The sequence below is a fragment of the Panthera onca genome, chromosome C1 (assembly GCF_046562875.1).
Source record: "Panthera onca isolate mPanOnc1 chromosome C1, mPanOnc1 haplotype 2, whole genome shotgun sequence".
Lineage (NCBI taxonomy): Eukaryota > Metazoa > Chordata > Mammalia > Carnivora > Felidae > Panthera > Panthera onca.
Genome location: NC_138346.1, coordinates 117,455,474 through 117,479,385, shown reverse-complemented (window position 1 = coordinate 117,479,385; position 23,912 = coordinate 117,455,474). Strand labels below are relative to the sequence as shown.

Below are 23,912 nucleotides of genomic sequence, written 5' to 3'. Positions count from 1 at the left end.
TGATCCCAGATCACCCTCCACCAACTGAGCCACCCAGGTGCCCCTGAAGAGATTAAAAAAAAAAAAAAAAAAAAAGTGCATGCACTCCAAAATCCAAGGAATTTCATTCTGAGTTATCTACGGGTGCAGAAAACTAGCCTAGACCACCAGAATATCCCACTACAGTTTTTAGTTAACTGGAAAAAAGACTAAATGTAGCTAAAATTCCTTCCTTTTGCACCCCAAACCCCACCCCCGGACTACAATGATTAGGGTCAATAGGGAAGCTTTTCTCCACAGGATTTCCAAAAACAGGAATCACTAAGTAGGGGTAAAGCTCCTTCAGGCACACTTTCCAGTAAACTTCAAACACCACCTCACAGACAAGAAAACCATTTTTGCCATTAAAAAACTTTATTTTTATTTTTTACAAAGAATATCCCCCACTTGGGGTGAAAATATATCTGGTTAAGTACAAAATATAGTTTTTATCATACAAAAAGATAAACATTTACAAAACAAAAAAAACGAAACCGCTTTCAGCCCACATACTTTCTCAGAAGAAGGTGGAGCTCAGTGCTCTGACACAGGACAGTGAACAAAGTGCTAAGGCTGAGGGGTCGGACCAAGTGCTCAAGGGCTGCAGTTAGAGAGGACTGTCAACATGCCGGGTCTCCTAACACTGTGCAGGGAGCCCTGGGGGCTGTGGCGAAGGCGGCCTGCTCAGTTCTCATGGCAATGTCTGGAAGCTCTGATCACAGTGTTGGCAGCGTCTTGATCTACAGTTCCTCGGAGGGTGTGGAGAAGTCACAGTGGGCGACGCTGATAGCAGCAACCCTTCTCACATAATTAAGAGCTGTTAGAATTACAGAATTCTGTACACTGGGACAAAGCCTCAAAAGTGAGGAATAACACTTTTTTTTTTGTCATTGTGCTTAGCCTTAGAGACGTAGTAGACCAGTTTTAGCTTACATTTGAGATAGGGAAAAAAATTTTTTTCAAAAGGAACTAAAGTGCTAAGAATTATCACCTCAGAAGCAAGTCCAAGGAGTCACATGAAAAAAAAAACACATTCTCCCATATGAAAATGTTTGCAACAGGAGAATACAGTGCAATAGGCTCAAAAAATGGCTTTTAAGACCTTTGGTGGGGCATGGTTACAACTGCTTTAAGCCAGATTAAAGTACATTCGAAGCAAAGACAACCTTAGAGCTTCTTTTTAATTCACATGGGAAGCTCTTCTCCAGAAGTTCAAACCACATCAGTTCTGGAAGGTTTTTCTTTTCTTTCTGCTATAAGTGTAAAACAAAGGGCAACACTGATTTTAAGAACCTTCTTGTCCCAAAATTTTGGCCATGATTTTTTTTTTTCCTTTTCCTAATTTGCTAAAGTGGCTCTGCTCCACATGGCACAAGAGTTCAAGATACAGAATCCCCTTCAAAAACCCTGGGGAAGACCATGTCAGGAGGCCATTTCTACCCCTTACTCAAACTTACTAAAAATGCCTTAATTTTCAAGATCTGAGAAAACAGGATGGGCCCGAATTTTTGTAGTGTGTTTTTAAACCCATCCAGCAAACACTCCCTATCACAACCTCTCCCTGGCTGAGGACGAGCGTGCACCATTTTAAGGCCCAGGAGGTCGCCTGCTGATCACCTCCTACACTGGGAGTCAGAGGCTGGGGTGGACCCATACCCCAATGGAGAGACTGTTGAGTCTCTGAAAAAGTAAGAGTCCAGGAAGAGAGGCAGAAAGAAACAAGTAAGTACAGCTGCTTCTTTTCTTCCACATGTTCACTGCACATTGTTGTTGAGAATGCAGGGATCCACCTGGGGGTGGGGGAGGCAAGAAGGGAGAGAAAGAAAAGACCATTTTAGTTTGGGTAAGAACTGACAGAACCACCCAGTTTAGCAATACCTCCAACTCAACTTCCTATGGAAGGTTTAAGACAAAACGTAGTGCTAAAATGATAATTCTCACCTCTGTGTAGGTAGGTGGTGGCATGAACTGGAATTCGGGAGCGTACATAAAAATAGGGCTGTCTTGAGGACTGTCTGTGTCATCTAGCAGAGGAGTGGTGGGGCTCTCCAATCGGTGATCTTCAGGAATGATATCCATATAGCAAGGGGGAGCTAGAAAAAAATTTAGGCATAAGAAGTCTGGCTGTGAAACGCCTGACCATCACAATTTCACAAACCCAAGCAGGCCAAAGAGGAAGGATGGACATTATTAGGTCTGACTCACCTTCTGGGGTATCGGGGATGTTTAGATCTACCCAACTCATCTCAGAGCTGGTTCGGCTGGCCATGCTGGATGTCCGGCTGCTCAGACCTGACCGGCTACCAATTACGAGGGGCAGATCAAGGATGACTTTCTTGGAGCCGGGGACGCTGACATAGATCTAGAAAGGAAAAGGACAGTTTGTTAGATTACAGGTCTGGAGAAACCACTGCTATTTTGACAGAAGAATAATCTCTCTCTGACTCCACCCACTCACCAGTAAGGAGTATTCAACTCGAAGGATGTTGCAGCCCAGGATAGAAGGCCTAATCTTCTGCACCCGAAGGCTCTTGCCACGCCACGATGCACAGGTTCCTGAGATGATATGATTGCCTCTGACCGATGACAGCTTCTGCGTCAACACTTTGGTTTGGCCATTGGCAAGGTAAGTGTGGCGGGCTACTATGGCAGCTTTGGGGACCACGATGCGGGAACATGTATTCTCAAAGTCAGCATGGATAGAAATCTCATCACCTAAAGAATGAGAAAGGTGAAAACTTATTAGCTGATGCTTGGTGCAATTAGTGACTTTTCTCCTATCCCTAGCCCCTGCCCTCACTCCCAAAACCACAGTCCCTGTTTTATCAGTCTACCATTTTAAGTACTAGGTTTTTACCTTCACAGAATCCTTTTCTGTCAATTCGGGCAGAGACAGACACTCGCCCATCAGGAATGAACATGCAGGAAACTTTCTTCTCCTTTTTAGCAGACACAGGAGCCTATGTTGAATAGGAGTAAAAAGAGGTTTTGAGAATTTCTAGAGATCCTTTTTTTTTTCCTTTCCACTTCCTTACCTAGAACAGGCAACTTTCCTTCCCACCTTGGTAATTTAGGGCTGAATTCCCTGAAGTGCTTCAATCTAATGCCTAAGACACTTAATTTATCATCCCCGAAACCCAAGAGAATAGGATTTTAAAATGAACCTCACCATTAAATCAGGAGTATTGACATCCACTAGATCCATCACTTCGAAAATTTTCTTGGTCTCTTGAGTGGGCTGGCTGGGGCGATCAAGAAAAGCCTTCACCCAGTAGTCTACACACCCATACTTTCCTTTGAAGGATGTTCCCAAAGGCCTGTTGGGGGAAAAAAGAAGCAGTTAATCTACAAACGCTCTCCAAGAACAGGAAGTGACCAAAGGCTGGGAAGAGTGTGAGAGATTAAAAAGTCCAAAGATGCATTCAGCAGACACCTACCCCTGAGGAAGCTCAAAGCCGAACTTGTACTCGTATTTGTTTCCAGGTCTCATGATCACCATCTCATTCTCACCTGAAAAGAAGGAAAAGCAAGTAGCCCATAAGTTTCTTGTTACACTTAAAATGCAGTTGTGCGATAAGGAGTTCCTGGGCAGCAAGCAAGTCTACTGTAGTTCCCCCACTTTTATCCGGTATGTTCTTAAATGAGATTCTGACGCATTTTGTTGGGCAAAAAGTTACAAAGCCCTGCAGTGATGACAGGCTACTATCATCTCAAACAGGAAGCAAGCAAAGAATAAGCAACTTATACATAAAAAAAAAAAAAAAAATCTTTAAATAGCTAGGACAACACCCCTCAGGATCACCTTCAGATCACAACACTGTAGGAAACTGTACAAATCACCATTTTTTAAGGAGTCTGCAAGTCAAAACTTAAAAAAAAAAAAAAAAAGGAAGCAACACGAAATTCAAGCCGCTCAACCCGAGCAACTTGGAATATTTAGCAAAAGCTCCAACTGTCCGTTTCAACTCTTCCCGAATCAGCTTCCACCACCCTCCCGGCAGACAACGGGGCCACTCACCTGTGGGCTCGTCTTCCAAGAGAAGCGTGTCTTCGTAGCGCAAGTACTCGGAGGTCTGTTTGCACTGCTGGGATCCCTGCATCCACAGGACCTTCGCCACTCCGCAAGCCAGGATCCTGACAGCTTTGACTCGAGTGACTTCACAAACCTCCACTACCACCCGGCCAGCCACCTTCTCCCCACTGCCGTACACCTTTTCAGGGTCGTTAAAGACCACCTCAAAAGATTTGATCTTCTTGAACATCACCATGATTGGACTGGGTTGGCTTAACAGTTAAAAAACGGGGGAGAGAAAGAACAGCAAAAGTCCCAAATCCAAAAATTACAGAAAATTAAGGTTATCTCACTCTCCAACTCTCCACTAAAATCTGATGGAGATGTCAGGAAAACGTAAGCTGCGGGTTACGCCAAGGAATTTCCAGAGAAAAATCAGCTTTTTTCCCCCCTTTCCTCCAACAGCTGGAGGAGCTCTCCGGAGCTCGGCAAAGCCACTCACGCACCTGGACCGAAGAGAGCAGTGTACAGTTGCTAGCGTGAGCCGGAAACTGTTTTATATAGTAGTCAGGCACCGCAGGGCCACGCGAGCGCTGGCCCGGAGGCTCGTGCTGCCCTCGTGCACAGCCCTCCCATTGGCTGCCCGGTCCTTGTTTACCGGGAGCCCAACCAATCGGCGAGGTCGCAGCGGCGCGTGGACACGGTGTGCGCCTGGCGGGGAAAATGGTTGTTGTGCACCGCCGCCTCGCCGGGAGGAGGGGGCGGTGGGGCTGCGAGCGGCTGCCCTCCGGCCCAGAGGAAGCGGGGCCTCTCTGACCCTAGAATTTATCGCGGGCTGGTGGCCATCGGAGGGTGGGTGCAAATGCTTCTGGGCTGGGAGCGGCGTTTGCGGCAAAAGGAAAATGTGCTTAGGTGGGAATTTCATGCCTAGCCTTAGCCAGCGCAATTAATTTAGGGGCGACTGTTTATTCCGGGCTCACAAGTCGCAAGTCCTGTGAAAAACAATCCCTTCACTCCAAGAATACTTCAGATCTGGGGCGGAGGCCAGGGAGCGCTGGTGTTACTGTTCAGGAAGAGACCCTTTGTCCTTCTCTTGCCCCGCGGCTCTGTCAGCACCCAACCGACTGTGAAAGAAAAGGAGAACTTCCACAAGTTGTAACCCCCCTTTCAGTCCTCAGTGGACAAACGGTATGCTCGGCCTTCTTCCTCCCTCTCTAGCCCCTCGGAGCCCCGGAACTGCGTGCCTGCGCTGTTCTCACTCCCTGTACCCTCTATTCTGTTCTCTGTGTTCTCTGGAACGTGGAAACAGGGCGTGTTCACATCCTGTTGGCTTTATCCCCTCGTCTCTTCAGTTTCTGCCTGCAAAGTTGAGGAACATTTTGTTTATGTTCCCCCCGGTTACCTATTACTCCTTAGTAAGGTGTGCTCTCTGGGCTCTGATTCTCTCTCACTCCCTACTTCTCAGGAAAGGAAAGAGGGGAAAAAAAAAAAAAAAACGTTTCACTTGCTTCGCCTTCCTGAATTCCTTGCGCTCCTTCTTGTCTGCATCCCCTCTGAAACTCACTAAATCAAAGGTACGTTCCTAGATCTGTTGCTCACACTGTTCACAGCCTTCTAGTTAAAAGTTCTCTTGTTTGTAACCAAAGCGTCAGTGGAGAGATGGCTGTTTTCCTGCTTGAAGGCAGAGGGTTCCTATCTTTCAAAAATGTTCTTCGAAGCCCTTCAGAAATCCCAGTAAGGAAACAAGACAAAAGGGTCACCGGGACACTATATGTTCAAGATAAAAGAGACCCTGACTCCTCACTCTGTGTCGTCCTTTGGCTGCCACATAGGTTTCCCCCCACCCCACCACTGGGCCATGAGATGACTTAGGAGCTGACTCCTGAGAAAGTACTCGAAAATGCAATCAGAAAGACTTGCAGCAATACAGGGATTTCTCCCCACACCTTTGCTTCGATTCCTGGGCCTCCCTCATGTCTGTGTTGAGGTATCAGGAGATTATGACCTCATTTTTTTTTTTTTTTTTTTTTTTTTTAATGCTAGAAAGAGGAAGATAGTGCTTCCAAGACTGAGATGGGGAAGTAAATGAGAAACATTAGGATATACAGAAATCCTATTGTCAGCAAAAAGAAGGCTATTCATCGCTGTTAAGGATCCTTCTTTCCTTCCTCATACACCATAACTGGGTTGACACCCTAAGGCTAACAAGTTACAACTCAGCACCACTATTAAGCAAGCTCAACACCCAGGCATCAAAACTCTGTTGGAAATCACACACACCCCATCAACCCTCAGGAACAAAAAAGGGAACATGTTGATCCTTGGGGTGTGTGGGTTTGAGGCGGCACCCTGGTTTAGAAAGTTAATCAACAAGCGACTTGTTTTCCAGGCTGTCAACAATATTGATTGAATTATCAGGAGTAGGCAGGGTAGGACTCTCACCAAAATAATTTTAAAAATTCAAAACTGTGTCTTCTGGGAGAACTTTTAGTTTGATGGGTATGAAAGTGTACATAGATATGAAACATCAAAATGTTTAGGAAGAAATACATGAGCCAAGTGCGTGGTATGTAGCCACATAAATTCTGAGGGGCAAGGAGGAGAGGTGGGTAGAAATAGACCAGGATGTTGTTGATTCAGGGCGTGTTAGAGAAAAGGGAATGCTGGTATTTATTTGGGCACATCGATGAAGGGCTGAATTTTTTGAGCTTTTAAAAATCATCAAGCAATTCTCTCTTGCTCTAAGTTTCTCTCTTGGGCTCAGTTTTTTTTCTTTCTTTCCCAGTTTGCAGAACTCAGTACAGACCACTTGTTTGCGCTGTGCTGTGCTTGGGTTCCCTTCCGGGCCAAAAAATTATTTAGCCTTGGCAGTAAGCAGCTGCTGGCCAGGCCCCTGGCCAAGGCGTGTTCTGAAACGAAGCCCTCTTGGACAGAGTTGTTTACGACCTTTCACCTTATAACCCGGTATTCTGATTAAAATCTGCTCCCTGAGTCTTATTTCTCAGTTCCTGCATCAAAGAAAGAAAAATCTTGTAAGTTCCTGTCCCGAAAGCAGGGGACATACAGTTGTGGGGTGCGGTGGCGCAGTGGGGGAGGGGAGGGCAGGTCCAGGAGGAACAGCAAAGTAGGGCTAAGTCCAGGAGTTTTGCAAGTTAGATCATCTTTACCTGCACCTTCCCCACCCTCTTAATCTTTGTGCCAATAAAAAGCCCAATGGTGATTGTTGTTTGTTTTACTGTAGTTAGTTGAGTAAAGCCAGAGCTCTCAGGGAGGGAAGTGCCCTTCCTACTCTGTTCCAGCCAGGGTCAAAGTGCTGGCTGCATTGCTCTCTTCCTTAACTTCTGGCCTGATAGACACTTAGAACCCTAAAGTTCCTAATGGAGGACAAATCCCTTTGTCACCTCCACTCTGTGAACTTGCCTTTACCCGTGTCCATCAGGCTTTCCTACGTTTTTCCCTCGGCAATGTTAGTTTAGAGGCAAATAAAGGCCCAAAGGAAGTGTGGGATTCCAGACTGCTCAACTGTGGAGCATGCCTCTGGGTCAGGAATAAGAATATATTAATAATTGTACAGCGTCTTGAGTTCAGAGTGCCTTGTTTTGTCATTTATCAAGCACCTGTCATGGACCAAGTCCCTAACATAGTTATTTCAATGACATTTTATTTGTAAGTGCATCTGTCATCTTGTTCCAGAAAGGACTTAAGGTTAGATTATTTCATTGAATTCTCACAATAACTCTGTGACTCAGGGTTGATTAAGTCAGGCTCAGAGGGTTAAGTAACTTGCCTTGAGGTCACAAATTTTGTAAATAGAGCCACATCTTGAACCCAAGTTTGTCTGGTCTAAAGTATTGAACTCTTTCAATTTTCCTGCCTCTCAGTACCTTAACACATTGGTTGTAGTTTCTTTTGGTTTTTTAAGCTTATTTATTTTGAGAGACAGAGAGAGTGGGGGGGGGGGGCGGTGGCAGGAGGGGCAGAGAGAGAGCAGGAGAGAGAGAATCCCAAGCAGGCTCCACACTGCCAGCGCAGAGCCCAGTGCAGGGCTCAAACTCAAGAGCCATGAGATCATGACCCTAGCTGAAACCAAGAGTCAGAAGCTTGGTACTGAGTCACCCAGGTGCCCCAGTGCTTTAACCCATTGTATCTTGTATCTTGTTTAATCCTACTGTAAAGGATTCAGGGCAAGACTCATAACGTTTTAGAGTTAAAGGGGACTCTAGCAGTCTTTAAAAAACAAACAACAGTGACAAAACAAAAAACAAGACTGAGGACATAAAGCTAATAACTGGTGGAGCCATTCTCCAAACCCTGGATTCTAAACACTTAACGTAGAGCTCTTGTCTCTACGACGCTTGGTGAGGGTTCTTGTTTTTTTTAGTTTAGATTTAATTATTAAAAATTCCTGATCTGGGGGCACCTGGGTGGCCCAGTCGGTTAAGCATCCAACTCTTGATTTTGGTTCAGGTCATAATCTCATGGTTCATGGGATCAAGCCCCATACTGGGCTGGGCACTGACAGTATGGAACCTGCTTGGGATTCTCTCTCTCTCCCTCTCGCTCTGCCCGTCTCTTGTTCATGCTTGCTGTCTCCTTCTCTCTCACAATAAAAATAAAATAAAATAAAATAAAATAAAATAAAATAAAATAAAATAAATAAAATACAAAACATTTTCTTCAAGGTTTCCAGAGTGGTTTTTTTTTTTGGCCTTATTGTCCTTGACTCCTATATAATTTGAAAACTGCCATCTTTTAAAACTTTAAGAGTTCATCTTGACTTTTAGACTTTCTCCTTTTCTGGCAACTTTTTTTTTTAAATTTCTTTTTAATGTTCATTTATTTTTGAGAGAGACAGAGACAGAGTGTGAGCAAGGGTGGGGCAGAGAGAGATAGAGGAAAACACAGAATGTGAAGCAGGCTCCAGGCTCTGAGCTGCCAGCACAGAGCCCGACACGGGGCTCAAACCCACGAACCGTAAGATGGTGACCTGAGCCGAAGTCAAACCCTTAACTGACTGAGCCACCCAGGCGCCCCTCTGGCAATTTCTTTTTTCTCTGCCCCCTGAAAGCTTTTCTTGAGGACTTGTCCTTGGCCCTCTTCTTTTCTTCCTTTACATTTTGCTCTTCAATTTGCCCATCTGTATATCACTTGTGTCAAATTTATACTATGCCTTTAGCTTGTCTCCAGAGTTGCAGCTGGCATCTCAAATTCACCTTGTCCAGTGTAGAATTCATCATCTTGCCCCGCTGTGCTCAAATTCAGTTCTTCCCTTTAATACTTTTAATGGAACCATTATATACTCATTTCCCAATGAACAAGGTTTCAAATCAAGGAATTGCTTTTGATTCCTTCCTCTATAACAGTCCCCACATCCAATCAATTGCCAAATTCTGTAGAGGCCATCTTCCCAGTGTTTCTAGAATTTACTTCTTGTTTATTATTTCACTGCCCGGCATCTGGTTCGTGTCCTTGTTACTTTTGCCTCGATTGTTTTAATACCTTGTAATGATCTTTCTGCTATAATCTGTAGACCACGACTAGATTAATGTAACAGAATTTTATTCCTGTCTGTTTCTGTGATGCTCCAAGACTCATTGATTACTGAATCAAATCCAAATGCTTCAACCTGGCCTTCACAAATTGACCTCATCCCTGCTTTCCAGTCCATTTCTCACTACTTCCTCATGAATGTGCCCTCTACCTCGGCCAAACCTGAGTACTCAGTGTTCCCCTGATACATCCTTCTCTGCCTCTGTGCCTTTGCTGATGCTTTTGTCTCTACCTGGAATACCTGATCTTCCTCCCCCACCTCTGAATTTTGAAGTCCTATCCACTCTTCCACAGACAGCCAAATGACTTTTCCTCTCTGAAACCTGTCTTGATTCCCAATCGCTTCATCTTTCACCTTACAACCACACAGAATTTCGCTCTCTTTTGAGTGCTCCATGACACAAATGTTATTTATATTTCTCATACAAAACCTACATGTAAATTTCCTTTTCTGTCCTAGATAATGAATTCCTAGAGAGCAGGAACTCTGTCCTCTTTTATCTTTGAATTCTTCATAGCATCTAGCAGAGTACATTTCATAGAGTAAGTATATTATTGAATACAAATTGAATTGATAGACTGGAGTGTACCTCTAGAATACAGTATACCACTAATCAGAACCTAGTATTGTTTCTTATCAGTGTTAGACTTTAAACTTCAGTTCTCTCTGCTATACTGTAACTTAAATAACCAGTCCCTCCTCAAAGCCTATGGCCCAATCATGTGTCAGGGCAAGGGTGGTAAGGAAGTGAGAGGCGATGGTTTGTTTTTCTGGGGAGAAAACCCGGCTATGTTGATATTTATAAGCATGAAAGAGATGGGACATTGTGTGCTTAGCCCAACTTCCTCTTTTCTAAGAAATTTTTTTCTTGCACAATTTGGTAATCCATTTGGCTCAGCTCTGCCACCCAGTGGGTGAACTAATGTACTGTCCAGATCTTTAGTCCAAGGATTGTCTCGAATGCACGGAAGCTTTTCTGAGACCTGAAACCCTGAGTAACGAAGATGATTCTTTGATTGTGAGAAGAAGGAACAGAGAAAGGAATATGATATTCGTGACTGAGAGGAAGAAACTGTATATTAAACCAGTTTTCTTTTTTTTTATCCAGACCGACATTTAACAATACTTTGTTAACAGCATTTTAGAGTGTACATAGAGCTATTTATACATGTGCATTATTAAGCAATTGCATAAACATTTGATTCATTAAATAAGCAGGGAGATATTTTGCAGAAGAGAATATTATGATTCAGAGAGCTCAAGTGATTGCCTAGGGTCACACAGCGAGGATAAAATTCACGTGACATATGGCTGAAAGATTTCTCAAGTAGTGCATCTCTGATCCTTAAAAAAAAAGAAAAGAAAAGAAATTTCAGGGGGTACCTGGGTGGCTCAGTCGGTTGGGCAGCTGGCTCTTGATTTCAGCTCAGGTCATAATCTCAAGGTTTGTGGGATCAGGCCCATGTTGGGCTCCATGCTGCTTGGGATTTCTCTCTCTCTCTCTCTCTCTCTGCCCCTTCCATGCTCTTGCACACTCGCGTGTGCTCTCTTTCAAAATAAATAAATAAACTTAAAGAAAAGGAAAATGCATCTCCTTTGTAAAGATTTCTAAGATTTCTACAAGCAGATTTAATTTCCACCTTCTTTGTATCCCTACAGTATGTTGGACATAAGATTCTATACATTATGAATATTGATCATTTATCTTGTAATTATCTGTTTGTCTGTTTCTTTCCCCCTAAACCAAGTTCCCCAAAGGTTGTCTTATGGGCTGCACAATTTAGGTGCTTCAACAATTCTAAGGAAGGTTAAAAATCAATCAATAGGATTATTTTAGCTTGATCAGCTAATGTGTACTATAAATAGCCCAACCCATTCCTTGTCTTTCTGGTTCTCATTTGTTCTCTAACACTGATGGTGTTCCCCTGAAGTTGTAGCCTTGGCTGTGGTGGGTGCAGGGCTGTATCCTCCATGTAGAGAAAATAACACCATAGCAGAATATTTTCTGTTTCAGATGCTGTAGTTTTACCAAAGGGCCCTTCAATTCTTGGCTGGAGTGAGGTGGGGTGGGAGGGCAGAATGAAATAACTGATAGATTTTTTTTTAATCTGACAACTCATTTCTTAGAGGGAGGAGTTAAAGAAAAGTGCTATATCAAAGACTGATTACATGAAGATATGGAATATAAATACAGTGGAATATTACTCAGCCATAAAAAAAATGAGATCTTGGGCGCCTGGGTGGCCCAGTCTGTTAAGCATCTGACTCTTGATTTAGGCTCAGGTCATGATCTTGCGGTTCACAAGATCAGGCCTCGTGTCTGGCTCTATGCTGCTAGTGCGGAGCCTGCTTGGGATTCTCTCTCTGTTCCTTCCCCACTTGTGTGAGCTCGCTGTCTCTCTCTCTCTCTCTCTCTCTCTCTGTCTCAAAAAATAAATAAAACTTAAAAAAAGAGAGATTTTGCCATCAGTGACAACATAGATGGACCTACAGAGTATTATGCTAAGTAAAGTAAGTCAGAGAAAGACATACCATATGATGCCACTTATATGTGGAATCTAAAAACAAAACTAATGAATGAACAAACAAATAAGGAGAAACAGACCCATAAATACAGATGGTTATAAAAGGGGAGGGGGTGGGGGACGGACAAAATGGGTGAAGGAGTGGGAGGTACAGGCTTCCAGTTATAGAATGAATAAGTCACGGGGATGAAAGTACGGCTTAGGGAATATAGTCGATGATACTGTAATAGTGTCCTTTGGTGACAGGTGGTGACTACCCTCGTGGTGAGCATAGCGCTTACTTATTAACTTGCTGAACCACTATGTTGTACACCTGAAACTAAGACAACATTGTGTGTCAACTATACGTGTGTGTATGCATATATGTGTATGTATATATGTAAATACAAAATATTGGTTCTTTGAACCAATAGCAGACAATGATTCCAAAATCATTAGCCCTGTAGCGAAGGCAGAGTCCAGTTATCTTGCCGGATTTCTCTTTCACTTTCTCCAAGCCCACCCTCCATTCACAAGTTTTATCTCAGGAAACATATGTAACTTATTTCTTCCTATTGGGAAGGATGATGAATAATTTGGTTTGGGAGTAGGCAGAAAAATTGAGGAAGGCCTTTTATTTTCTAGTGGCTTTGCCTTCTTTCCTTTCCCTAGTGCTGGTACAGTTTCCTGGCACTGATTTTTGAGAACTGTAATTACTGGACCACAGAAATTATCTTATTGAGGGCTTACCAAAAAACATCAGTCCTCATGCCTCACTGAGGCGTTCAGTAGAGTCTCTTCCAATTCTTGTAGCCTGTTTATCTAGTATTGACTTTATATTTCTAGGTGATATGTTTCTTCTTTCCATTCTTAATTTAGAAATAGTAGACATAGCGTTGACTTTTTTGTTATAGTAATTGAAATGTCAGCTTTCACATCATGTTGTATACCTGCCTTCTCTTTCCTTTCACCTCATCCTCCTAATATGTATATCACAGTTTTGGCTGTATCAACAGCCAGTGTTTACATTATTGCCTCTGCGTAAATAATATCCTCTGTGGACCCAGGTAGTATATTTTCATTGTTTCATGTCTTGAACAACCCTTTGTTGAAAAGTTATAATCATTTATTTAAACAATTTATTGATTTAACTGTGTACCTATCTTCAGTTTATTCCTGAGATTCCTGAAATGCCTATTGTGTCAAATGTTTATTAGAATTTTTTCTCAAATGACCAACATACCTAATAATCTAAGAAATCCATTTTTCTTTCTCAGGGAGACTTGCCCCCGCCCCACCGAGTAATTCTTTCTAGTCACCACCGCCACCTGCTGACTGTTGTTGGAAGAGAAAGATGGAATTCTGAGGGGCAGGGCTGATGTTTTTAAGCCAGAAAATGGCCTTTTCTAAAGGTAGCTGACCTTTAGAATGACTTCATCTGAGGAAGGAATGAAATCATGAAATATTCTCTTTTCCTTGATCCATTATTCTCCTCTTTTCCTTTTCTAGAAGAAGAAAAGTCTGTTCTAATCTTCCTTAGGTTTTCTTTTTTGTTGTTTTGTTTTCTAATCTTTCTTTTGATACTGGGATCATTCTGAGCCTTTGTCTGATCCAACAAAGGAAAAGGGGAAGATGGGGTACCTGTTTTTAAAAAAAACTACAGCTTGGGGTACCTGGGTGGCTCCGTGGGTTAAGTGTCTGACTCTTGATTCTTTGGTTCAGGTCATGATCTCACAGTTTGTGGGTTCAAGCCCTGCATTGGGCTCTGTGCTGATGGTGCAGAGCCTGCTTGGGATTCTCTCTCTCCCCGTCTCTCTGCCCCTCCCCTGCTCTCTCTCTCTTTCTTTCTCTCAAAAAATAAAATAAAATAATTTTTTTAATTACAGCTTTATTGGGTATACTTGATGTATAATAAACTACACATATTTAAAGTATATAACTTCATGGGTTTTGACATACATATACTCATGAGATTGCTGCCACAATCAGGTTAATGAACATGTGACTCTCAAAATTTCCTCTTGCCCCTTTGTAAACCATCCCTTCCCCCTTCCCCCTTTTCACCCATTTCCAAACTATGTATTAGTTTGCATTTTCTAAAATTTTATAAAAATGGAAGCACACAGTATACACTCTTCTTTTGTTTGGCTTCTTTGCTTGCATGATTATCTTGAGATTCATCATGTTGTTATGTGTACTAGTTTATTTCATTTTATCGCTGACTGATATTCTGTTGTATGGGTTAATACAACTGGTGTATCCATTCATCTGTGAATGGACATTTGGGTTGTCTCCAGTTTCTAATTTTGTTGGTTATTACAGAGAAAACTGTAACGAACATTTGTATGCAAGTCTTTGTGCTGACATGTTATCCTCATTTCTCTTGGGTCAATACCTAGGAGCGGAATGTTTAGATCATATGGTAGCTGTATGCTTGGCTTTAAAGAAATTGCCAAACTGTTTTTACGAAGTGGTTGTACCATTTTACATTCGCACCAGCAGCTTGTGAGAGCTCCACTTCTTGCCAACACTTGATATGGTCAATCTTGTCAATTTTAGCCATTCTAGTGGTTGAGTAGTGTTTTCTCATTGTGACTAATTTGATTTGCATTCCCTTCGTGACTAATGATGTTGAGCATCTTTTCATGTGCTTATTCCAAGCTACCCATTTTTATTTTTTATTTTTTATTTTTTTTTAAATTTTTTTAACGTTTATTTATTTTTGAGACAGAGAGAGACAGAGCATGAACAGGGAAGGAGCAGAGAGAGAGGGAGACACAGAATCTGAAACAGGCTCCAGGCTCTGAGCTCTCAGCACAGAGCCCGACGCGGGGCTTGAACTCACGGACCGTGAGATCATGACCTGAGCCGAAGTCAGACGCTTAACCGACCAAGCCACCCAGGCGCCCCCAAGCTACCCATTTTTAAATACTCCCTTGTAATAGGTCTAACCTTAAGTTTGGGCAAAGGAAACAGCGTTACATGACAGGTACCATGAAAGAATCTCATTTACCATTTGGCTATGAAATTCTTGACTGACTTGAAATTCCCACACCTGAGAGATAAAGTTACTCTTTTGAGTTAAGAGAACCAATATAAGGAGCACTTTAAAAAAAAAAAAATGTTTATTCATTTTTGAGAGACAGAGACAGAGCGCAAGCAGGGAGGGACAGAGGGAAAAAGAGAGACACAGAACCTGAAGCACACGGGGCTCAAACCCACGAACCAGGAGATCATGGCCTGAACTGAAGTCGGACACTTAACCCACTGAGCCACCCAGGCACCCCAGGAGCACTTTCTAAAAAAAGAGTTTTTGAGGGAAAATGCCTGTGTGAAGGGACAGCCTTGGACACCACCATCTCCCCCATTCTCTTCCATTAGAACAGATGGTTTTCTAGATCCCCTACAGGTTTCAGAAAGTGTGAAGACTGTGATTTGAGGGAGTGGCAGAGTGGCTGTAGTGCTTAGAGGATACAGAGAGGAGGGAAGAGGGGATAAAGACATGCAAAAAGATTTGAACTGGCAAGCCAGATAACACACCCTGCCTGGTAAGCCCTGGGGGTATCCAGGGGGTTTATGGTCAGGTGGGTGATACTGAGAGAAGAGAAGTGTGAACAATGAAGTCAATAGAACAACTTCTATTCTCAGTTTTCTCTTCTACAAACTAGATCCCTTCAACTTTGGGCTTTTGTTCCTCCTCTCCCCAGCTCTCCCTTTGGGCTTCTGATGACAAAAGGAAAAAGTCGTCTGTGCCCTGTTGGCAGCCACAGCTCCACTTCCTTGCCCACCTCCACACCCAGAATCTTTAATGGCCCTCTGTTTCCTTGACAACACAGCATAGTGGTTAAGAGTTAAGGCTCTGGAGCCCAACGCCTGGGTTCGACAATTATTGTCAATTAATTAATTACTGCTATACCCTTTATTAGCTGTATGATTGTGGGCAAGTTGCTTAATCTTGTTTTACCTCAGTTTCCCTATATAAAAGTAAAGGTGAGACTATTAACCTTCCTTAGAGAGTTGTGAGAATTAAATGAATTTATGTTTTTAAAATGTTTAGAACATTGCCTGGTAGGTTTTAAGCTCTAATAAATGTTAGCTATTAATTTAAACTCCTTGGACCCACTTTCAAGATGCCTGCTAATTTGGCCTCTGTCCATCTACTGTTCTATGCCTTTACTTCCTATCTATTTCATTTGAGTTTTGCTGGTTTCCTCACTGAATCATGAATCTATGCATAACTCCAGGTGGTTTCCATTGCCCCGGCAGGTCCTTAACAATTCAAATCCTACCCAGTCATCAAAGATCACTTCAAATCCCATCTCTTCTATTACCTCTTCTTTATTATTTCCTTAGTTCGAATCAACTACCTTCCCATCTGAATTCATTGTACCACAGAATGTAGGGGATAACTGCACACTCATCACTCCTTCAAGTGAATCAGTTGTGTCTCCCTAATAGCCTGTGAGCATCCTGGGGGCAGAAATAATATCGGATACTGCTGAGCTGTCTTTCAATGGAGTGAATACATTGCTTGTACTCCATTTCAAGCATGTGTAAAGAGATTCGGCATAGGCCACCGAAGAGGGTGTGAAGAATTCATCGCTTTAGTAACAGATCATTTAGGGGCGGGATGCCGGCTTCTTTCCTATCTGTGCCATCCTCCAAAGGGTCCAGACGATCCTCCTAAGATCCCGACGACCCCCACTTCACTTCTGAACCGAGAAAGCAGGACACATCTTACCCACTTATATTTGTCAAATAAATTCCATCTTTAATCATTTCCTCCTCTTTCCATTTTCCAAGAGAAAATATCATTAGATCTTTGAATCTCTCATAGGTAGTGATCGCGTGTTCCTCTCTCAATTCTTTCCTCTGAAAAGTCTAAATCCTTAAGTTTTCTACTGATCATCAGGACCCCTATAACGTCGACAGTTGTTGGGGTGATTTCAGGAGTAGGTGGAGTACAACAGTTTGCGGATCATAACTGGGACTGGAAAAATGGACAAAGAGCCCCCACAGAGGTCTAGATTGCAGAAGCTTTGCCCAGAACCCTTATTCCGTGATCATTTCAGTCCAGGACTGCAGCCTTATCTGACTCTGTTTAAATGGCATTATTTCACATGTCTGCTGGTGACCACTGTTTCCTTCCATGATTCTTTATGTTCTTCTCTGCCAGCCTCTATGCCCACATCATTTCCAACCCAATCATGGGGTTGCTGGCCACGTTACTGAATGCAAAGCCACAGAACAAAGAGCCCACTCCAAATGAGTGGGGCTAGGAGGGTTCCCGAGGAAAGAGGAACCCCAGCATCCGAGGGGAAGAGGTGCAGCTTTTCTAAGTCCGGCAGGAAGGCTCGGGCATCCTCCAAAGCCGCCTGAGCTGCCACAGTGAAGTTCGGGTCACCAGAGATCAAAACATCAAAGACACAGGAGTGGAAATAAGCATCTTCAACTGGCAGCCCTTCCTTACACAGCCGTCTGGCGGTGTCAATGGTCAGAGCTCCCCGGCGGCTGCGCTCTGAGCGAGAGAGTCGCTGACTTGGGGGGCACCCCCCAACACAGAGCTGCAGGTCTTGCTCAGCTGAGAAGGCCCGGGCCACGTCCTCTGCTACCTTGATGGAGAAGGAGAGCTGCCCAGCTGTCTGCCGGATGATTATAGTTGTGCCAATATAGGCGGCTCGGATCTCCACGTGGTTCCCAGGGTTAGCAGTTCCAATGGACAGACTGGACCCCCCGGGTCGGTCACCTCCATTGATAGAGCCATCTTCAAAGGCTGCTGGAAGATTGTCCACCTCAGCCTGGTAGACCTTCTGATCAATGCATTCCTGCATGTTCTTAAATATAATGGTGAGCTGTGAGGGCAAGAGGGAAAACAGTTCATTTTGGGCTGAGTGCTCCCATCCCTCGGCAGTCAGGCCTCACCCACAGTCAGGGACTTGATCTCGGCAGAGACTCGAGGCTTGTCGTAGCCCTCGCTCACTCTGATCCCTTCTCTGGTACTCCAGTATTGCCCCATCCCTGCTCAACCCCTCCCCCTCCTTTTTGGCCTCAATCTCAGCAACTCAGAAGACAAGGTTTCCCTTCTGTAACTTCTCAACCTAGGGCTCCTCAGCTCTCCTCTCAACGTTCTCTTGTGTCTTCTGCATTTGAGTGAAACTCCCAGCGAAGGAAAGTGACTTAAGGAAAGAGTGCTTGGGGCGGGGGGGGGGGGGGGGGGGGGGGGTGCAGGAGATGCAGGGGAGGTGGAGGAGGAAAGGGAATAGCGAGCATTGCTGTGCCACAGTTGGGGGTGGGAGGGAGTGGTACCGTGGGCGACCATGAGAGGGTCTGGAGTTGCTGCTGAGTCCCTGACCTTCCGGGTGGCGGTGGCGTTGGCCCCCGATGCCACGGGGGAGCTGGTGGCCTGGACAAAAAGGAAGTCATTATCCAGCAGGGGCCAAGCTCCTTGGACACGGCACGTGTGAAAGTGGTGGTGAAAGCTGCGCACGTGGGGGTCCCCGAAGGAGGCGCAATGCAAGAAGCCCGGGGGACGCCCGTGCAGCCGGGAAAACTGGCCTTCATAGTCACAGGGGTCCGGGGCTGGGGGGCCGGAGGAGCGGGCGGGGCCTGCGCCTGGAAGGGCGGGGCCGCGGGCCGGGGGCGGGGCCGTGGGGCCCTGGCGGGAGCAGTTGTGCTGGATCATCAGGTCTTCGATCCCGTGCACCGCCGAATGGAAGGCCAGGTCCCCGCGGCAGGTGCGGGCGGTGCGCCGGGTGCAGAGAGCGTAGGAGCGGAGGGCTCGACAGAGGCCGCCGGAGCCCACCCCTCCACCTCGGCCCCCTCCTCCTGCTCCTCCTCGCAGGGCTCCCGGTGACCTCCCACCTCTAAGGCTCAGGGTGGACGATACATACTCAGCATTGCAGCGGAGGATCTTGCATTGAGAATGAGCTGAGGACAAAGGCAGAGGACTGTGAGACGGCCCCCGGATCCCCCCCGTAACTCTCCCCAAACTGGTGAAGGGGATTCCAGCTGTTTCTAAAACCCAACTGATCTCCAGCCCCCAGCCCCCTAGTCCTGTGTTCACTCAGTCTTGCTAAAAACGTGTGAGCCCGTCAGATCTCTTCTCCCTGTGGATTAAGCGCTTTTCCAGGGCTCTTCCCCAAGGCGAATGGGAAATAAAAAAAATATCTGCTTGAGAGTCCGGCGAGTGACTGGAACCCCCCAGCGCCCGTCCTTTCTCCTCACACGGGGTCACCTGCCCACCCTTGCACAGCAGCGGACCCTCCAGGTTCCCCAGCCCTTCCCTAGCCCTTCCTTACCATGTCCACAGAGGAGCAGCAGGAGGGTGAGAGTGCTTAGAGTTGGGGGGCTGCCATGGGGGGACCGGCCTGGATCCCCCATACCTATCCGGCCAGGTCCCCCCAGGCTCCGGCTCTTTCCAGCTGATGACCCTCCTACCTAGTGAATTTTGACCGGACTTCCTGTAAGGGACTGAAAAAAGAAATTTGGTCGGGCATGGGAAGAGAGAAGAGTTGAAGGTCATTCAGGATGATGTGCAGAGAATCTGGGAAGATCAGGTAAAGGACTAGCGGCTGGAGTTTGGGGAGAATGGGGCTCCCCAAACGGTATGTGTGGCTGTGAAGCCTCTGTGCCCTGCTCTTGTGGCCACTTTCAGGTCCCTTATGCAATACCCTGAGGTGGGGGTGGAAGGAAGGTTGACTAGACTGCTGGGGCGGGGGGGGGGGGGGGGGCGGGTAGAGCAGAGTCCACTGTATTGCCCCACGCTAAGCTATCAAACAGCAGAAGTGTCAAAAATAGAGGGATCGTGAGGATGGAACAGACTCCAGTCGTCCCAGTGGGCTCCTCAATAAAATTAGGATCTGGAAATACTTCAGAAACATACCTCTTATTTGCCCCTCCCCATCTGGGGAGGGGGAGCACCCTCCAGGGGTCATTCATTTCTCTTCCTCCTTTGTGTCAGAAGTTTTTGCAAGGAGTGAGGGTGGTATACGCACATCTCTCTCTCTGGAACATCAGTATTCGGATGAAAAGGGACCGATCTCTTTCATCAACTGAGAGAGCTGAGACTATATAAAATCCTCTCTCATGGAATAGTGGGATGCAAACCAAGCATGCAAATCAATATTTGTTTGTGCTGAGTCCACAGTTCTTGTATATATATATATATTTTTTTTTACTTTTCCAAACCTGACTGAAGAACCACTCTTTTCATTAATCTTCTCCCTGCAGAAGTTCTCAGGCCTCTGATGAGGACAGGCCTTGGGGAGGGGCTGAGTTTCTCCTGCCAAACTCCCCTTTCTCGGGGTAAGGATGTGGACTGAGGTAGGAGTCATGCAGGAGGGAGAAGAGGATGGTGAGACTACAGTGTGGGCATAAATAATTTACAAGAATAGCCCCCAGCCTCGGAAGGCCGATGTGAAGGGCACTGTGGAGTAGAAGCAGGGTAGAAGGGTATCAGTGACTAATCATCTGAGGCTAAATTTGGCTTTGGTGAGAAAACCACAGAATAGGGGATATGGGAAACTCCTAAAACTTCATCAGAAGTCTGAGGCAACAGGGTAAGGAAGGAGCTAAAACAGGCAGAGGAGAGGTGGAAGACTAAACTTCAAGAGGCCAGTGGGCAGCAGCCAGAAAGAAATAAGACAGGAGGAGAAATGGAGACAGGCACCTTGGTATGAAAGAGATCCTAGCTTCTGGCCCAGAGACATTCAAGTAGGTGTTGCAATTTTATGAAAGCCTAACTTCATTCCAAAAGCTTATTAAAGGAATTGCAATTTCATTTTGACTTACTGTTTCCAGGGGTCAAACATTACTCTGATATCCAATCCTCCAGCCATGACTGCCTACTCTGTCCGTCAGCTCCGGCCAGGGGTTCCCCCGTCTCTTTCTCCATGTCTCCCCCAGGTCCCCAGACCGGCTGCAATCTCACTGAGGTCAGGGAACCAGAGAAGGTTTGGTGTGGGGGGAAGGTGGAGTAAATGGCTGGCCAGAGTACTGGACAGCTGAGCGGGGGAGGGAGGTGGCTACTGAGTTGACTGTTTTAAAAATAGCTAAGTCCAAAATCCCAGGAACGTTAGTGGGGGTAGGGTATGGGGTGGGGGGAGAGTAGGAGGATTAGAAAGAATATGGAGTATAGGGTGCCAAGTGGGGAAGGGGGGGAGAGAAATATCATAGGCAAGTCAGATATCCACTTGCAGGTTATGTGACTCTAGTCACTGCCTACTCCAGGCAGCCCTCCAGCATTCTCAGTAACGAGTTCCCGGCCTTTAAAAACTAGAGTGAGAAATTACATACCTTTCTTTCACCACCCTCATCTCTGCTATATTGAATATTGCATTTAGTTTCTACAGAACATATCTAGGAGGTAGCTGCCTTTAAATGAGGTCGATAGCAGAGGCAGTTCACAGCCCCTCCCCCTCTGCGCAGAGTATTTCAGAAGGACGAAAAAAGCCAGCTGTCCAGAGAAGAAATCTGAGCTCTGAGTTGCTTAGGACGAGGGTTTGTTTCAGTCGACTGGTCCAGATCCTTGCAGCTGTCTATCCCCCCGACCTCCTCCATTTCATTCCCTTAGTTTATACAGCAATGCCGCTTCCCTCCCTCTCACTGATACAAGCACAAAACGTAAGCTCCTGAGTTGTTAGGGGAGGAGGCTAACATAGGCAAAGAGGGCAAGAAGGAATAGGGATAGAATTTTTTGAGGATTACTGATCCACAGGGGAGGGGGACTTGGACAGAGAAACTGAGAGAAAAAGAGATTCAGAAAGATACTTTTGTGGAGTAACATAATCTTGTGACCTTTTAAGATATTGCAACCAAGGATTTAGCCATGTCATATTTTTGCAGCCCTAGGCATCTGGGGTCACCATCTCTTATACTTGCCAAGCAAAGTGAACACAAAGGCCGTCCAAATAGTGCTACTAAGGCATTTGATTAATTGATTTTGCATCTAATTCAGCATCTAGAGATCTACACAGTATTCTCTTTTTTATGCAGATATTTCTTTATTATTATTATTTTAAGTTTATTTTTGAGAGAGACAGACAGTGTGAGCAGGGGAGGGGCAAAGAGAGAGAAAGAGAGAGAGAGGGAGAGAATCCCAAGCAGGCTTCACGATGCCAGCACAGAGCCCAATGTGGGGCTTGAACTCATGAAACCATGAGCTCATGACCCAGGCTGAAAACAAGAGTCCGATGCTTAACCAACTGAACCACCCAGGTGCCCCTTTGCATATATTTCTGAAAAATTTAGATTTCTCTCAACTACATGAGTCCCTAGCACAAGGATTGCATTACAAAAATGTAAAATGTCCCCAACCAAACTATTCAAGTGATTTTAAAACACAATCATTTGTGACATCCCAAGTGGGATCCACTCTAAGGACAAAAAGAAATGCAAAAAGATTTTCAAGTAGTGATATTGTTGGTGGCAGTGTTGATATTGTTATTCTGCAACTATCACAGGTGAACTGTGGAATAAAACAAACAAGTATTAATGACAGTGTCTTTGTGAACCAGGAGTTTTGGTGTAGGATAAAGAGATAAAGATTTATCATTGATGAAGTTAAATAAGAATTCTGTAATTCTGAATTTAAATTGGAAATATAACTGTGAGCTCAAGGCATATTCTATCCTAAAACATTTCCTAGCTTTATGGTGAAAAGGCCTAGAAACAGTAACCCAGTAGCAATGACACCCCTACATTTGAACTGAGCTTTCTAAACACCATTTCGCACTGAAAGGAACTCCTTAGGGAAATGGATGATTTCAGGTATCGTCCAAGATAAGCAAGGAAGCCTTCAAAAACTATTAGGATTGGGGGCGCCTGGGTGGCTCAGTCGGCTAAGTGTCTGACTTCAGCTCAGGTCATGATCTCATGGTTCATGGGCCTGAGCCCCATGTCGGGCTCTGTGCAGACAGCCCAGAGCCTGAAGCCTGCTTCTGATTCTGTGTCTCCCTCTCTCTCTGGCCCTCCCCTGCTCATGCTCTGTCTCACTCTCTCTCAAAAATAAATAAACATTAAAAAATTTTTTTTCTTTAACTATTAGGATTGTATCAAAAGGACTCAGAAGCAACTAGAGTAGGTCCCACTGGCCAAAGATGGGACAATTTGAGTGTCAAAATGGATACTATTTGCATATTTGATATGTTCAACCATCATATTTGTAGCAAATATGTTTAAATCAATGAGTTCCCAATGATACTTAAAAACACAAACTCATTATCGGAGAATGCTAGGGCTCAACTCAGTATTTTGAAAACTGCTAGTAACTGGAAAGAACCAAGAATTCATCCTGTTTTTCCCGTGGGAATTCAAGATGAGGGGGAAATTTCTCTTTGTAGAAGTTTTCCAGCGAATAAATGAAGAAGGAATGGCATAATTACAAAATCACCATTTGGAATGAATGTATCTAGGCAATGATCAACAATTCAGCATGAAAGGAGAGACAAACATTATGTCCTCCAGAGCATGGGTGGAGTACAAAATGCCACCAATTGAAGCAGCCTTGCAAAAAAAAAAAGCCCTTTCAGTCTGAATCTGATCTAGTGTAAAGATAACTACTAATTCACAGGGAATACAGGAGATATAAATGATACCTCTGAGGCGCAAATCCAGATTGTGGGAATACTCTGAAGGAAAATTACTTCGGCTTTCTAACAAGTTGAAGAAGAACGAAAAAGAAAAGGAGAGAGAACTCATGTATTAAAAGAGACTTAAGAGGCATCAAACAGTTGCAGAGTGTAGATTTTATTGGATTCTAATTCAAGAAAGCAAATAAACAAAAATTATGAGACAATTGGGGAAATTTGAAGGCTAATGAACAGTTAAT

At 44.7% G+C, this 23,912-nt stretch overlaps 2 protein-coding genes across 4 annotated transcripts; both read right to left on the bottom strand.

Moving 5' to 3' along the window:
- Positions 1-372: 372 nt before the first annotated feature.
- On the bottom strand, positions 373-4,578 carry TXNIP (thioredoxin interacting protein). The gene is made up of 8 exons (XM_060622268.3): positions 4,037-4,578; positions 3,456-3,528; positions 3,188-3,335; positions 2,876-2,978; positions 2,477-2,733; positions 2,224-2,380; positions 1,960-2,111; positions 373-1,808 (listed from the first exon to the last, which is right to left on the bottom strand). The coding sequence occupies exons 1-8, from the start codon at positions 4,284-4,286 to the stop codon at positions 1,773-1,775; spliced, it is 1,176 nt and encodes a 391-aa protein (XP_060478251.1). The 5' UTR covers positions 4,287-4,578; the 3' UTR covers positions 373-1,772.
- Positions 4,579-15,000: 10,422 nt separating this feature from the next.
- On the bottom strand, positions 15,001-21,058 carry HJV (hemojuvelin BMP co-receptor). 3 transcript variants are annotated; one of them, XM_078451501.2, is made up of 5 exons: positions 20,876-21,058; positions 19,968-20,089; positions 19,384-19,555; positions 18,438-19,012; positions 15,001-17,937 (listed from the first exon to the last, which is right to left on the bottom strand). In XM_078451501.2, exons 3-5 carry the CDS (start codon positions 19,463-19,465, stop codon positions 17,311-17,313), a joined length of 1,284 nt encoding a protein of 427 aa, XP_078307627.1. In that variant the 5' UTR covers positions 19,466-19,555; positions 19,968-20,089; positions 20,876-21,058; the 3' UTR covers positions 15,001-17,310. The 3 variants fall into 3 exon arrangements, with proteins under 3 accessions (XP_078307627.1, XP_078307626.1, XP_078307628.1); XM_078451500.2 differs by lacking the exon at positions 19,968-20,089; XM_078451502.2 differs by lacking the exons at positions 19,384-19,555; positions 19,968-20,089; positions 20,876-21,058 and having other exon boundaries at positions 18,392-18,760.
- Positions 21,059-23,912: the final 2,854 nt, after the last annotated feature.

Coding starts and splice junctions, on each gene's coding strand:
- HJV (XM_078451501.2), bottom strand. CDS start 19,465: ATGGGGGATCCAGGCCGGTCCCCCCATGGCAGCCCCCCAACTCTAAGC. Junction 19,013..19,383: donor GCTGCTCCTCTGTGGACATG/GTAAGGAAGGGC, acceptor CTTTGTCCTCAG/CTCATTCTCAATGCAAGATC. Junction 17,938..18,437: donor ACGCCACCGCCACCCGGAAG/GTCAGGGACTCA, acceptor TTGCCCTCACAG/CTCACCATTATATTTAAGAA.
- TXNIP (XM_060622268.3), bottom strand. CDS start 4,286: ATGGTGATGTTCAAGAAGATCAAATCTTTTGAGGTGGTCTTTAACGAC. Junction 3,529..4,036: donor CTTGGAAGACGAGCCCACAG/GTGAGTGGCCCC, acceptor CCTTCTTTTCAG/GTGAGAATGAGATGGTGATC. Junction 2,381..2,476: donor GAGTTGAATACTCCTTACTG/GTGAGTGGGTGG, acceptor TTTCCTTTCTAG/ATCTATGTCAGCGTCCCCGG.